At 43.3% G+C, this 17,075-nt stretch overlaps 1 protein-coding gene across 15 annotated transcripts in view; it reads right to left on the bottom strand.

Annotated features, from left to right (window-relative positions):
• The window catches only part of Pard3 (par-3 family cell polarity regulator), a 515,659-nt gene that overhangs the window by 307,745 nt on the left and 190,839 nt on the right, over positions 1-17,075 (bottom strand). For all 15 annotated transcript variants that reach the window (XM_026777989.1, XM_026777997.1, XM_026778008.1 and 12 more), the window contains exon 3: positions 7,442-7,622. In XM_026777989.1, the coding sequence (XP_026633790.1) occupies positions 7,442-7,622 (181 nt within the window). The remainder of the gene's footprint in view (positions 1-7,441; positions 7,623-17,075) is intronic.

Genomic DNA, 17,075 nt, shown 5'->3' with positions numbered 1-17,075 from the left:
GAGAGAGAGAGAGAGAGAGAGAGAGAGAGAGAGAGAGAGAGAGAGAGAGAACTGTCTGTACAAGGGTCCAGTTCCACATGGCTTGCTTCGAATTTCAAAAGCAGCTTCTGAAGAAATCTATGGTTCATGTCCAGAATACATGTCAAGGGCATGAATCCCACTAGGTCAGTTTGTACTGATGGGGATCAGGATAGTCAACAGGGCCAAGTTTACGTTTACCTGTGTTTATATGAAGCACACAAACTTTCAAGAAGACAATATTCCTCAGGCTATTGGATTGCTGATCACACAGAGTGAAATACCATTACAAATGTTAAGATGTCGTGTGTGTGTGTGTGTGTGTGTGTGTGTGTGTGTGTGTGTGTGTGTGTGTTCTATAACTTAAGTGCTCTGAGACAGGAGTAGTTCCATGGAAGAGCACATGCTAAGAATGCAGAAGACTGTGGGTTTGAACCCCAGATCTGAAGCAACAAGAAAAGGTGTTTCTCCCAGACATAAATAAAAGCAAGGCCCTAAAATTCACTCTACTTTTTAAAAAGTAACTTAAAAAAAAACTGATGCTAGCCAGGAAGTGTAAGGCATATTTGAATCACACATGTGGAAAAGCAGCGATTAACCAATGAAGACATTTTGGGGTGTTAACAATGTGTGTCACCGTGCATTTTCAACAATGCTTCTCTTCTTAGATTCAGACCTAAGCTACGGTTCTGACTTAAACACATATATGCTGTTACTTTAACTCATTGAGCCTGCTGCCAAGTGGTACAAAGAGGAAATGTCTTGTGAGAATTTTCCTATGAGCTCCAGTTTGCAAAGCCTGTGATCTTCAAATGTCCTTCAAACAGCACAGCATCTACAGCCTCGGGGGAAAGGAGTTGGCCCGTGTGTACAGGTCTAGGTATTTCTGGGTACCAACTGCACAGCACCCAGATAAGTTTGCAATGTAATTTTGGGGGGCTTCAGTGAGAGGAGCACAGATAAGAGGCTACTGCCCAGTGACATAGTAGCCACCTCTGTCTTAACTGTATATGATATGTCTTGAGTTCTGAGGTAGGCTAATGTATTTTATCCATTTGTTATAGACGAAATGGGTAATCAGGCAAATATAAAAACACTCTACAACCTTAATCATCATCATTTAATGATTGCTGATAGAGGATTTGAAATCTGAAAAATAAAGCACACTTCTTTGTGATACCAAGTATCACTAGGAAAAGATAATTTTTCCTTGTGGTATTTAAACGTCATCCTTTGGAACAAACAATACGGTGCAGGCAGCTAGCTGCTGTCGCCTGACAGCCTGTCTTATCTGCCAAATTGCTCATTAGGTTTGGCAATTTTCACCTGCTCCTCTGGTTTATATTCCAGCAGGGAACAGGCACCATTCCGCTCTCAGCATCTCTGCAGTGAGCTCCTAACAGCCCTTTATTAACACGGCACCCTCTCCCCACACCTCAAAAGCCCAATCGCCTTATGTACATACATTATTTCTAAAATGTCCATTTGGCTTCCACCATGGGAAGTCAGCCTAGCTTCAGTAGAGCATAGAAGAGAGCATGTTGTATAGGCCAATGCTATAGGACCAATACTAAATGTAATTCTTAACTCAGAAGCAGAACCCATAAACCAAAGGAATTGGCATCTTTAAAATGCTCATGTCAGGGAGTAGCTGAAGTGGGTACAGGTTAAGATAAGAGACACCAGAGTCCTCTTCCCAATGGAACAGATCATCCAACCTTTGCTGTAGGCCTGAAAGGAGAATGCTCTAATTTATAAACAAAGACTGCAGTAGTAAAACCAACAGAGTGGAGAGACTCTAAGAACCCCTCGCCCCAAGCCTGGGAGCATGGTGGCATTTAGGATGGATTGGTACGTGTGGGGCGAAAATCACCAAAGATAGAAAACAAAATGTCTGATGGCCTATAAAACAAATTCTGATGGAATACTGGTTTTCATTATGCAGAAGTAAAATATTCACCACCAACTCTGCAATTAGCTAGAAAATTACAATAATTACAGCAATTTTGTATCCCATCTCCAGTCCAATTAATAGATATATGACCTTGTCAACATGTAATAATCAGATTGCATCAACAACAAAACTGGAAGGGCTCTGGATGTTGAATGGAGCTTACGCGGTGAGGAGGCAATTATGTGAAATTCTGAGAATAGCATTTGTATGCCATGGTCTCAAACCTCAAAAGGAAATACAATAGAATAGTATCTCTAGTTTCAATGTGTATTTAAATCAGATCCAAGAAACAGCATGCTAATATCAGCTAAATGTTAAAGGCTAGGTCTCTAAACCAAAGATTGTCAGTCTTCTCTATCTCTGAACAAATCTTTAAATAGATCTCAATATTCTTAGATAAGGAAAAATCTGAGATCAAAAAGGGAAAAGGCAGACTGGCCAAACAGCTGAGCCTTGACAGCACTTATTGTGTGAGCCTGGTGATAAGAGTTCAATTCCAAAACCCACATAAAGGTAAAAGAGAAAACAAACTCCAGGAAGTTGTTCTCTCATGTCTGTGTGCATGCTATGGCACATGTACGTGTGTGTGTGTGTGTGTGTGTGTGTGTGTGTGTGTGTGTGTAGAGAGAGACAGAGAGAGAGAGACAGAGAGAGAGACAGAGAGAGAAAGGGGGAAGAGGGATATTTACTTAAGGATATACTCTTTAAATAGATATTTAGATCTCTTTAAATTCTAAAATATATGAAATTTGTAATAGTTTACAAGCTAAAAGTTTCAGAAAAATGATAGTTCTAAGATTTAATATGAGCGGTGGGGGTGGCAGCAGTAGTAGTTTTTCAAGACAGGCTTTCTCTGATTAACAGCCCTGGCTGTTCTGGAGCTAGCTTGGTAGACCAGGTTAACCTCGAACTCACAAAGACACCTGCCTGACTCTGCCTCCTGAGTGCTAAGACTAAAGGTGTGTGCCACCACTACCTGGGTAACTTCATATAGCTTAAAATAATTTAAGATGTAAAGACTTAAAAGTTACTAAAATAAAATGTAACTAACCAGATACTTAGTCAATACTTTGTAAGTAACCAGATACTTTGTCAATACTTTGTAGCAAACAAGATACTTCGTCAATACTTTGTAACTAACCAAATACTTAGTCAATACTTTGTAACTAACCAGATACTTTGTCAATACTTTGTAACTAACCAGATACTTAGTCAATCCCTTTCCAACAGTGTTTCCAGAAGCTATGATATCAATAGAGTGTACAGCACTCCCAAGTTTACTGGAATCTTCCTTTGACTTTGAAGACAGATGTAAGAGCCACTGACCAGAAGGGTGACAGACTCCAACATGACCAACAATACTCTCTGAGGTCCTGCTTGCATGGCTGACCTCTAGTTTCATGCTATTCCAATGAGGCTGAACAGCTGCTACATTATTAGTTAGTTACTCAGTGTGTTGGGGCCATCAACTCCCTTCCCATTCATGCTTTGGGATGACGCATTAAGGTCTGGGAATTCTTCCTTTGTGAGCAGGCACATGTGTGTGTCAGTGCACAAAGTGCACATGCCACAGTACCTGAGTGGCATCTGAGGGCAAATTTGCAGGAGTCAGCACCCTCTTTCCACTGTCTGGGTCCCAGGGATGGAGCTCAGGTGGTCAGGCTTGGTGGCAAACTCCTTTGCCCACTGAGCCATCTCGCAGGTTCTCTCAACTTTTAAGTAACTGCCATTTGAGTGTAAGACAATGATCCCTTTGGTTCTGGGCTTCCCAGTATTGGTTCTATTGATCTCTGTGCACAAGCATGTGCAATCTCCTCACTCTATATTACAAATTTATCTGGCAAACTTTATGGTGATTGATTAGAGTCGTTTTTCCATTGAGAAAGTCTTTTCATAAAGTCCTGTCTTCATACTCCAAATGTGTAAATAAGAAAGATTGCTAGAAAGTTTTGTGATGCCAAGGACTGCCACTGTCTCCTTGTGTCTCTCTGGACTCTCAGTTCTTAGCACACTGATTGACAAGGACAGACAATCTTGTATAGTGTTTTTGGCTATCATTGACAAAACAGACAGTGCCATCTTCACAGATGACGGGTATGACGGCTGACTGTCCTGTGATCGAGAGGACTATCTACATTAGAATCTTAACTCCTTACTTGCTGGGGCTAGTCAAAGCATAACATCTAAATTAATGTCACACGTAGTCCCCCACTAATAACAAAACACATATACTTGAAATATAAATTCATCTTCTCTAAAATTGTTTAAAGAGACAATTTAAGTTAAAAACTGATTTCAACTTCTAGCCAAGCAGGAGTGGCTATTCCTGAGGAATTCTGCTGGGTCCAAGGAAGGGGGAAAAGTAAAAATTAACAGGAGGCATGTTATGAAAATGCTCCTCCACATAAACACAGGAGGTGCTGTTCAGGCAACATTTTACTTATTTTTATTTTTTTTAGACAAGACACAAACACAAGCTACACAAACCAGACAACAAAGGCCCTCAATTTAAGCATGTGCATTTAAGATATAATGTCCAAATGTCAAGCACCTAAGCATCTGTGCTATTTTATAGCTTGATTTTCATTAAGTCAAACTTAGGTAATGTACATTTCATGCACAGGCTCAACCTAAGTAAACCTTCGTTTCATTATGTGCTAAAACCAAAGGCAGATAATAAAAAGACAGGGTAACCTGCGCACACCTTCATTGCTTCCTATTTTCAAGAACACTGGCTGCCTCAAGCAAATCCCAACGATAGTTTTGCTTTGTATTTTTCAATACAGGGCCTCAAGTAGCTCCAGAGTGGTCTCGAACTTGTTACATAGGCATGCTTGATCCTGAACTCCTGATCCTCTTGCCTCTACCTCCCAAATGCCCGGGCAACAAGAGCACACCACCACATCTAGCTGAGGACTTTCTGGATAATGTACCCTTGAAGTGACCAACTGCTGTTTCCAATTATTTAAAATGGTTTAAAATAAATTTGCTTATATATGCACAAAGCCCAGAAAAGCGGCATGCATCTTAAGCTGGTGGGGAGGCTAAGGGAGCAGTCATTTGAGAATATCCAGACGAAAGGGGAGGTGGGAGGGGTTGCTCTTCTCCAACCTTGGAAACATTTTTCATTGGACCTGGGTCTCCTGTGCTCCAGAGGATGGAATTAATTGAAGGAATTGTTTAGCATCGTTCTATGTGCAGGTATAATTCTGCAACTGATCACTCTCGGGACACACCCCATGGTGCACCTTCAGGATCTCTATCCCTATGTGTGATATAACTTCATAGCAGCTTGTGGGGGCCTATCAGAATTGGGTTTTTGTTGTTGTTGTTGTTGTTGTTGTTGTTGTTGTTTAGTTTTAAATTTATTTATTTATTAAGGATTTCTGCCTCCTCCCTGCCACCGCCTCCCATTTCCTTCCCCCTCCCCCGATCAAGTCCTGAGCAATCAGGGTTCCCTGACCTGTGGGAAGTCCAAGGACCGCCCACCTCCATCCAGGTTCAGTAAGTTGAGCATCCAAACTGCCCAGGCCCCCCCAGAGCCAGCACGTGCAGTAGGATCAAAAACCCATTGCCATTGTTCTTGAGTTCTCAGTAGTCCTCATTGTCTGCTATGTTCAGCAAGTCCGGTTTTATCCCATGCTTTTTTCAGACCCAGGCCAGAATTGTTAAATGTTAACTTAGTGTGCTTTGCTTGCTGCTGTCAGAATCCAGGGCCTAATGTATGAGAGGCACATGATGTCCCCTGCTCTACAGCTATATGGTCGTGCAGTAAACAGGGAGTAGAGAGGGTGTCAGGGCAGGAGGACGGAGAGAGGTGTTGTGAAGCACCGTCTTCAGGACAGAACTTGACCGTTGCACTCATGAGCTCCCTGAAGCTGTGGTCACTTACACAAGACCTACAATGCTAGATCATGTCAACAGATTGGGAAACACTCCAGCAGGCTGCATTGATTGGACTCTGTGTTAGAGAGGGAGAGGAAGAAGGAGGGGAAGGGAGGAAGAGGACAGAGAAAGTGGAACAGAGAGAGAGAAAAGGGAGAGGAAGGAGCAAGAAACAAGAGGGAGGTTTGGGGGTCAAAGCGTGAGAACAGTGGAGAATGGAAAGGATCTATGACACTGGCTGCTTTTGTAAATGTGTATGAAAGTGCCAAAGAACACATAACAACAGTCTTTACAAATAAATAGAGAAACAAGACTTAGCGGGGAACCAAGGAGGCTAGAGACTGGTAAAGAGTTTGATATTTCTTTTGTGTTTTTTTTCTTTTATGTAGATATTTCCTTTATCTTATGCAGAGTCTCTGAGAGAATTATAAGAATGTTTTATCTTTTCTCTCTTTGTATTTTGGATGCTTAGTATTAGACTCAGGTTCAAGTGAGCTGCATATTTCAAATTCCTAGTTGACTAAACAAAAAAGGAAGGAGCAAACAAGAAAAGAAGTAGATGTAGCTTCCAGACATGCAGAAGCAAGTTGCTAAAATGCTATAGACCACCACCAATGAGAAACAAGGGATTAGAACACATTCAAGGAGAATAAGAGACACGTTCTAAATAATTACCTATGCTGTCTTTTAGATATTATATAGTTACATGTTATTAATCAACTACGGGGCGGGGGGGAAGGGGGAGTAGGGGAAATGAACAGCCAAAGACTCTCACTCAGTAAAAGCCACACAAGGCCAGGTGTTCACTCTGAAGAAAATCGAAAGGCTCTTAAGCAGAGATGTATAAAGATAAATGAGCTTTAAAAACGTATTTATTTCTTTTGGGAAGGAATGCGGGTGACACAGGGTCCCATTATGGCTCAGCTCATAGTGTCCCCTCCTCAGCCCCGAGAGCAGGATTGCAGGCGTCTGTCAGCATGCTTGACCTACATGATAAATCACCTGAACACCTTCTCACTGCTAACAACGGCTCAGCTCTGAAATTTTACAGACAAGTATTATTTCTAGCACAAATATTTCACTTTCCAGAGTAAAGTTTCCCACATTGGTTATGGAACTCATCACACAAATGTCCTGGAACTGGAGTTCCCAGAAGGCACTTTATCCCTCACAGGCTCTCTGTCTCCCTAACTTCCCTTGAGGTTCTAGCTTCCTCTCTCCCAAAACCCCACTGATGACTTCAGTGCGGATGTCATGAAATACATGTTCTGTGGGTCACGGCTACAACTGAGTGGACTATGAGAAGCCTTTGGTTATTTCTGCCCACAAAGGGAGTGCAGGGTAGCTTCCCAGCAAAGTATCTTCATTTGCCCTTAGTGAGCAAGCAGAAGTCTCAACGACAGACAAAACTAAGCCCATCTATGAACAGGAACATACTAACTGGCTTCTTGGGTCTATCTTCAAAATGTAGCCAATGTCTCATAGACACAAAGAATTCCACTTGTAGAAGCAGAGACGGATAAAGACATCAGGGTGCCTGGAAATTAAGGGAAAATATGCAGAAAACAGGAAGTGCTCACTTACTTGCCCGGAGGACTGAAGGGGTGACCTCAATTTCACCTGTGGCCTGGTAGGGTTGAAAAGCAGAAGCATTGTTGGTGCCCAGCTCACTGCCGAATATCTCTGGGCTCTGGGTTCCCGTGGAGCTGGCGCTGGTACCATCTCCTCCATGATGGGGATCCTGTTCATCAAACACTGCTACCAGCTGGAAACAACAGACAAGGGGCACTTGTGAATAAAGGAAATAACTCCCCAAAACTCCTCCATACCAGGACAAGCCTAGGGGGAAATGGTGACAGCAATATATCCAAGAATGCTAGCTTTGTAGAAAGCAGTATCTCAGTGAAACATTGTCTGCCTGAGGCCTGATCCATTCACGTGTTTCTACAAAGAGTTTCCTATCTAAAACTCCACGGGTAAAAACACAGTAAGACACAGCAGCATGGCAGAAAGCTAGGGTGGGAGTGAGTTTAAATCTTCTTTACAAAGGATATGTTGCTAAGTACAGAGACGCACCAAGTTCATGCATATATACATGTATTTCCTCTTTTCCTTCTTTCTTTCTTTTTTCTCCCATTAGACAAGAATCTCAAGTCACCCAGGCTGGTCTATAGCTTGCTATGTCCAGGCATGGTCTTTTAGTTCTGATCATTTTATCTTCACTTCCCATTTTTCAAGTACTGGGATTATAGATCCAAGCCACCACAGCCAGGTTTCTATCACGCTGGAGACTGAACTCAGGCCCTCCTATATGCTAGGCAGATGATCTATCAATTAAGCTATATCCCCAGAATTGTGTGTGTGTGTGTGTGTGTGTGTGTGTGTGTGTGTGTGTGTGTTTGCATTGTGTACATGTGTGTGTCTGTATGTGTACTTGATCCTTCAATACATTGATATGGGATCCCCTGATGGAGGAAGGTCATTGTTTAATTAAATAAAGAAGCTGCTTGCCCTGATAGGTTAAAACATAGATGGGAGGAGTAAGCAGAACAGAACTCTGGGAGGAAGAGGAAGTGAGCTCAGAGACTCGACAGCTCTCCTCTCAGGGGCAGACGCCTCGGAGAGACACGATGCTCCACTCTTGCGGGCAGAGGCGAGAGCTCTGCTCTCTGAGGCACACGCGATGAAGCTCCGACCCAGGATGGACGTAGGCTAGAATCTTCCTGGTAAGCGCACCTTGGGGTGCGACACACATGATTGGAAATGGGTTAGTCCAGGAGCGAGAGTTAGCCGAGAAAAGGGCTAAAGCTAAAGAGCCAAGCAGTGTTTAAAAGAATACAGTGTCCGTTTAATTATTTAGGGTAAAAAGCTAGCCGTGCGGGCAGCGGGGTGCTGGGGAACAGCCCCACTGCTCGTATTACTACAATCCCCCTCTGTATGCTGTGAATACCATTGGTTAATAAAGAAATTGTCTTGGCCTAGATAGGGCAAAAGAATAGAGCTAGGCAGGGAAAACTAAACTGAATGCTGGGAGTAAGGAGGTGGAGTCAGGGAGAAGCTATGGAGCCGTCCCTGGAGACAGACGCGCCAAAACTTTGCTGGTAGGCCACGACCTCGTGATGATGCACAGATTAATGGAGATGGGTTAATTTAGATGTAAGAGTTAGCCAATGAGAAGTAAGAGCTAATGGGCTGAGCAGTGATTTAAATAATATGGTTTCTATGTGAATATTTCAGGTCTGAGCTGCCAAGCCTCCCTACAACACTATATATCTTACGCTTCACATATGAGGATGGGAATATTAAAAGACATACCACCTCCTCATTGCTGTGTAGCAGTGAAAGAAAAATCAGGGAAATGAGTCATTTACAGAGAGAGGGGAGGGGACTAGATGATGGCAATGAGAGGAAAGAACACACTTTAGATGATCTCTGCAAGTCAGAGGCATAATTGTGAATCATCACCTACAACACCAATACTAACTGAAATCCAACAGGCAGGCAACATGAGACAGGGACACTGAGGACTTCACAATGGCGCAGACAATTGCAGTCATTCTACAAATACACGCCTATGCTCAATGGGATGAAACAGAAACAATTTAGATTCACTGTGAAAGAAAGAAACACCATTTCCATTATTTAAAATAAACCATCTAGATGCACTGGGAGGGAAAAACGCTGTCTCCACTATTTAAAATGAAGCTGAATATAAAAGAACAGCCATGTAAACACTGTATCGCAGGGAGTCAGCTTGCTTCGTGCATGCACATAGTTTAGCGACTCCCACTCGGCTACAAGCGCGCATATCAGGAATGAACAAAACAGTGGCAATATTTTGGGTTGTGAAAGCCAATGTTTTCACTGTCAGAAGCAGCAGTTACAGACAAGGAGATGCTGCAATGAGCTCTGGGGTGTGAGACTGGAATTGGGGCTCGGCACAAACTCGGGGCTCATGGGAGTAAGCCACCCTGAGCAACACTGCTCCATTGCTGGAGAGACTCAATCAATCCCAGGAATACTGCCGCTGACCCGCATGGGTAGGCCAATTACTAGATGGAGGCCATTAATCAATAACACTGTGAGCACCAGATAGATGAGGCCATCGTTGGCAAAGCGAGGCACACTGAACACTAAGCTTTTCTATTAGACATAATATACTATACAATAATGATAGAATGTACTACGTACAATGTATTGCTATAATTTTACATGACTGGCGATATAGTAGGTTCTTTTATATTGACAAATGAGGAAAGCATTGTGCTATGATCTCACCCAAGCCGATGAAAATTCCCAGACCTACTGTAGTCTAATGAGCAGCCTGTTAGGAAAATCACGCTGTGGTACATGGTTACAGGTGTACAGGCATACAACAGGCGGTACAGATGAGTGCCGATGCCATGAGGAGACGTGTAAATCTCCTAGCTCTAGTCTGACAGTCCCAGCACTGAGAAGCAATGGCATCCCTGGATCAGGGAGCACACCTCATGCCCAGACCCAGGTTTCTGAGGTCATTCACCAACTAGATGAGGCATCTTGAAAAGATAACTGATTAAAGTGAAACAGAGAAAAGACACGTGGAGTGTGAGTGCCTAGTAATGCTGAGAGTGAGGTAGCGTTCAAAACACAAGGGAGGCAGCAAGGAGAAGCAGAAACAACCTCGATGCCCTCTGTCGCCACAACCAAAGCTGGGACACCTCACAGCAGAAGGAACAACTCCACCAAGGGCTCAGAACTGCAGAATCAACAACACATCTACACATCTGTGGTGGCCAACATGATGGCGAAGCTGATGGCTGTCTTCCACTGTAGCATCCAAATAATGAAGACAGTGGCAGGGTGGGGTGGGGTGGGGTGGGGCTTATCTGGTAGAGGACTTGCCTAGAATATGCAGAGTTCCTAGTTCCATTCCCAGAATTGCATGAACCAGGCATTGTGGCAAAAGCCTGTAATCCTAGCACTTGGGAGGTAGAGGCAGGAGAATCAGAAATTCCAGCTCATCCTTGGCTATCCAACAAGCTGAGGACTGGACTGGGCTATGTGAGAATCTGCCTCACAAAGAAACAAACAGATGAATGAATGGATGGGTGAAAATAAATAAATAAGAAACAACAGAAATAAAAGTTATGAATAGGAACATTTATAGAAACAATTGTCACTGAAAAATCTACCAATAGATATCAATATTAATAGGCAAGGAGATGAAGAAAGGGGGATAATTGCCTATCTCAAAGGGCCTCTCCAAATGATACCATTCATCCTTGGCTCCAGGTAAGCTAAGGACCAGCCTGGGGTATGCAAGAGCAGTCTCAAAAATAAATATATAAATAACAATGGATGAGTCTGGAATACTGGAAATAAAAGCTATCATTAGAAAATCCACAGAAATAATTGTTACAAAGACAGCAATGGCTGCCAGAGTTAATGGAGGGAATAGAGACAGAAACAATCCATCTGCCTGTCTCAAAGGTGCCCCATATCATTGCTCCAACCAAAGGAAGCTCACTCTGCAGCAGAGAAAGTCGGCAGGTACAACTCCCCATACATAAGATCAGCAGTGATAGGAACACCAGCTCCAAGGACAAAAATACCATTTCTATGGCTGCTATATTCCTGCCAAATATTTAAACTAAATCTTAACAAGTCAGATAAACGTAAACTGAAGGACATTCTACAAAACAAATGTTACTCGGATTCAGAGTTCAGTGGTGATGAAAATCAAAGACAATGACAAAAAAAAAAAAAAATCACCTAACTAGGAAACCACAGACAAACAAGAAATACACATGACAGGATCTTCCAGAGGCAGGACACAAGGCCAGAAAAGATCCTAACCGAGAGAGGCAAAATCTAAGTGAACTTTGAAAATCGGCTGACGTGTGAGCTGCAGACACTGTTTATAGTGATGACTGTTGCCTCAGATTATAGACAGTACGGAAGTTAAGGAGCTGGTGAGGGACCTAGAAACATTCGGTAGCGGTTTCCTATCTCTTATGAAATTTAAAATTATTTCAAATAAATTGGAGTTTTTGATGGTTAGGCACAGTCACTCTGGTTCTCCTAGGAACCAGAACAGTTCTTTGAGCTCTACCAAGGTGTCCTGCAACTCAGTAGCTTTCCAAGGACGGGAGAACCGTGGCTGGGGGTGAAAGGAACCACCCGTCCTCCCACCCTGCTTAGGTTTTGCAGTGTCCACACTCGGTCATCAAAGGACAGAAAAGACACAGTCACGAAAACAGGAGCAGCATTTCCTCATTTCTTAGCTTGGTCGTCTTGAACAAATACAATTTCTATCCTCACGTCACAGAAACACGCACGCAACAGGAAGTGCGGAGCTCGGCGGGGACAAAACATGTAATTAATCCAGGGGGAGGACAATACGAGGGGGGATGAAAACTAGGGCTGCTCCATCTTGGAATACGCAATGCGAACGATACCCTTAACAGTTACAAAATCAAGGAAAGCATCTGTGGGTGTCCTCCCATGTTTTCACAAAATGTCACTGAGTCCTGTTTGCCTGGCATGACCAGCAGATGCCCCTGCTACGGAGGCACAGGAATCTCAACAGAGATAAAATCTTCTGGCGCTGAGCTCCAGGTGATATCCTCATGGCTACTCTGACAGCATGAGAGCAGCATAGAGAAGCCCAGGAAGAAAGGGGCGTGGCTCTGTTTAACTCTTTGTTTATAAAAACAGGCAGCGGAGCCAGTTTGGTAGACAGTACTGTCTTTATGGCTCTCCAGACGAGAGATGCTACTTTCTGCTATCATTCAACTGGAAAAGCTTCAATTTCCCAAATGAGGACAGGAAAAGGCCCATTTGTAACCCAGATAAACTAACAACATCCATTTTGAGTCACTCATCAGAACACAGGATTTCTACATCAATTTAAATACCACATTTTGTGCAAGCTGTTTGGTTTAATATGTATTTTGAAATTATCAGATTTTGACATTTTGGTGTTTAATTGGACATAACTGAAATTCAAGTTTGGTATTAACTATGGAATCTTTTCTCGAGAATCGAGTCCTTTCTGGGAACTGAGGATGGAGATGAAAAAAATCACAAACACATCCTTAAACGCCAAGCATGGAAATGCTTATACGTGTCTATTAGTTTCAATAATTATCTCCAGCATTTTGGAGGAACAAAATTGAGAAACCTGGACTGTGTCATGAATGGGCACCATGTGAACTCCTGGGGCAGAATCACAGTTGGTGATCCGCACTGTGCCAAGAACATACAATTCTACAGCTTTCTTCTAAACCAAACTTTAAGTGCCAGGTGCAGACATGAAGTAATTTTGTGTTAAATTGGGAAGGATTTATAATTTTAGAAAAGCTACTCTCCAAGAATACATATAGAAGCACAGCAAAAGAAAATGAGACTTCCATAAAAACATCACAGATTCAAATCCCTGCTTGCCCTTCGAAAAGTAAAAGAAATGTAGTTTAAATTTCTAAGACGTGATTCAACTCCGTATTTTCACCATCCATGAACTCAATCATTCGTTAAGATTCATTCTGAGATTTTGTTTTTAATTAGACATGTCTGGAGTGGGAGTCTTTCTGGGAGTTTAGGCAGCTTGACCTTCAGAAAATGGGAAATGTGTGGTAGTGGGTAGGGTGTGCTTATGTTTGGCCCATTCCAAAATTACCCTAATTCAGCCTGTCTTTTTGCCTCATCATATATGTCAGACGCAGGGAGCATTTCATCAAAATTTCAACTAGTCAACAAGCTGGGCAACAGGAAGAGAATACACTGGAACCAAGACTAGCCTGTGCTGGGGACAGTAGAGGCTACGCTATTAATCTACCCTAATGCAGAAAAGTCTCAAACACACACACACACAGAGAGAGGGGGGGGGAGGGAGGAGGGGGGGGAGAGAGAGAGGGAAAGGAAGAGGGAAAGGGAGAGGGAGAGGGAGAGGGAGGGAGAACGCTTCTCAAGACCCTCTCCTATGAGGTAATTTCAAGACATACTTCCCACACCTACCGTCCCTTTCATGACATTACTGAACTGTCAGAAGCAAGTGTGGGTGTTTATCAATGCAGACTTCTTCCTTGGCAAAGCCCAGGCCTGTCTAAACCTCCACTCCCTTAAGCCTTACAAGCCCATGTCACACACAACAGGACGCTGCATTCAGAAAGCCAGCACCCCCATCTCTTACACCTTACTCCATCCAGAAACCCAGGACCATGATGGCCACAGGCAGAATCACACTCCCATCCCTTACACAGCTGAGACAATCCAGACACATGAAGGAAAGACACCTCTTATTCTGGGGTACAACTAAAGAAACTGCTGGCAGAAACAATCCTCTTGTTACTAAGAGATGCCTCAAATAAGAGTATCAGAAGAGCCAGAGAACCATAAAGAAGGCGAAACATGTGACTTTGACATTCAGCCTCTGCAGCATATATTCCTCTATGAGCAGATCATGGAAGGTGTCTCCAGTCAAAACATTTCCTCCCTCTCTAACCTAAGTGTAGGAAGAATTCATGTGCCTTTTCTCTCCCTGTTTCTTTCATCTGAAGTCTAACGCATTTGTAGCATGTATAATGCAATCTGATTGCATTACATATTGCACTGTATAATGTAGACCTCACAATCTGAGTCGCTAAAGGAAAATTCTCTATATTACGGTGTATACCAAAACATTATTATTTAACTTTTCCAAACATTTGAACAATGTAACTTCAAAGGCTGACAAAATCATATACAAAACTATTATACACCTAAAATACACCTGTTTTAAGAAGGCCAGATGCAGATGTGGTATATACTGTCCTTACCATGAGGCTGTCTCTCGCTACTCACGCTTCAATCGGTAAGCAAGCCCTTTCTCAAAGACTTCAAAAACATTAAATCATTTTCTCAGCAAACCCCACCCTGCTCCACGCTCTTATCCTCAGATTCTCTTCTTGACTGAAGCGAAGACACAGCTTTCCCTCAGCAGTGCTCTCTGGAAAGAATTCCAGGCTGCCTCCCTCTGCCCCTAAGTGCTCTGTCTCTCCGAGAGACGCAACACCCAAGCTGAGATACTTAGTCAGCAGAGCTGCTTTGCTCCTTTTACTTTCCTTTCTAGTGGAGACCACGGAGCCAGGGCCTCCCTGTCTTGCTGGCCAGGGGCAACTTCCCTTCTTCACCTCACCACGGAGTTTTCCCTGGAAGCTGTGCTTGGCAGGCTGTAGTGGAGCTTGGACCAGGGCTCTCTGAGGGCATCGGGGACTTCCCTGGAGTCCAGGAACTCAGACAGTCTACAGTCCATCCATGAACATAAATAAAGGAAGAAGGAGATAAGTTGCTAAAATTTCCTGCCAGTCAAGTCTTGTGAACTCTAAAACTTTGTTTTACTGGCAATCAATGCACAGAAACTTCCCACCCCAAATTAGAAATCAGAAGAATCGCTTAGTTTCAAGTTTCAGAGGTTGTGTTTAGAAGGAGAAGCGCTAGTCAGTCACAAGGACGAAGGCACAGAAACATCCCGACTCCGTGTCAGGCCTGGGATGAAACAACAGGGGTCACCAGAGCATCATCCCACACTTAATATGAGACAGCACTTTCAGTGCAGAAACCAGCCTGTTTCCAAGGCAACCTGCCGTATCTATGGGAAATTCACTTGGGAGTCAGTAAAGCCTGCAAGTGCAGAGTTCACTGTTTGAACAAGACACCCACTGGCAACTTAGCTCCCTTTGAAAGCATGACGAGAAAATAAAGAGAAGTTTAACTGCTTCAAAGGATAAAGGGGATTCACACGACTCTATTAGGATGTGGAGATGGGCAGATAAAAGGAAAATGGATGACCGAAGATAAAAAGGGAAAAAAATGGTTTATTTTCTGGTTCAAATGCACTAATCAAGGGTGGTGAGTGGCAAGTCTATCCTACTAGTGCTTGGGAGGCTGAAGCAGGAGGATAGCTCAGTATGGATAAGCCAGTACCATACAGATCCAGTCTCAAAGCTCCAGAAGATGCACCAAAAACATACATTTTGTTCAAAGTTCTGAACAAAAGTTGGAGATGACATGGATGTCAGTGTGCATGCTGACAAACAGGAGCCAATATTAGCAAAAGATCAAAATCCAATCAATGTGTTTTCTAAAATCTAAGCCTCACATTACAGTACAAAATGGCCTTCAGTTTAATTTGCATACAAAAGAAAAAAAGCAGAGCGTGGACTGGAAATATCCACGGGGGCACAGATGGGGAGCTTCCAACAGTTTCTGAAGTGTTTGTTGCTCTGCTCATTGTTTGAGCATCTTCCACGGGATAGATGATGTCCTTGACATTCGCTTAAATTATCTCTGGTGTACAGTACCACGCTGATTAAATTAGGCTCGTTTTAATCATCTGGCAGGTGTATTCTAAAAGCAACCAAATAATGAAAAATTTTAATCAACTCTTCATTAGTACAACCCATTTGCAGTACTGTAAGAAGTAAACACGCAGTAAATACTAATTGTGTGCCAATCCGCTCTCCCACACACATGTGATGGGTGGAAGGATAAAGACAATATCCTGCAAGCATCCCATATATGTGATGAGCAAAAAACAAAACACCAAATAGCTTACATGGATTCTCTCCAGCCTACGAGTCACTTTCAGTGCTTTGGTGTGAGGCAGCTTCCTGGAAAGGTAAATGCCATGGGACCTGGAGAGTTTGCCTAAGAACGAGAACTCAGAAACCCCATTCTAAAGGATGTGGATTCTGAGAAAAGCAAGCCTCTGCCTTGCCTTCTGCCTCCCTGAAGATGACCTGGAATCGGTGGGGCAGAGTAAGTAAGGGACCGCAAGGTCAGTGGCTAGTTGTATGGACCTGGGCATCTTCTTCACCTATCTGGGCTCAGTGTTGGGGCCTGGGACCTGGTGTTAATGATGACGGAAGGCATGGATTGGTTACTGCAAGCAACAAGTGCTGAATACGCTTTTCTTACTCTAGAGAAAGTTTCGAGAAGCTAAGACTCTGGTCAGAGCGTGGTGACAGGCACTGGGAATACAGCTGAGCCAAGTGATCCATAGTCTGAAGACGAGGGCTTCCTTAGGGACACACCATCTATTGGCATTTATTCTATGGATGGTTTCAAGGGGGTGTAGAAAAGGGACCAGAGTGGAGGGAACTTGGGGAAAAAGGAGGATTGGGATAAAGGAAGGTTGGATAAGGGAGCACGGAAGCACAATTCTTAGATAAGGGAGCCACCTTAGGGTTGGCAAGAG

The sequence above is a fragment of the Microtus ochrogaster genome, chromosome 4 (assembly GCF_000317375.1).
Source record: "Microtus ochrogaster isolate Prairie Vole_2 chromosome 4, MicOch1.0, whole genome shotgun sequence".
Lineage (NCBI taxonomy): Eukaryota > Metazoa > Chordata > Mammalia > Rodentia > Cricetidae > Microtus > Microtus ochrogaster.
This window is presented reverse-complemented; position numbering and strand designations above follow the sequence as displayed.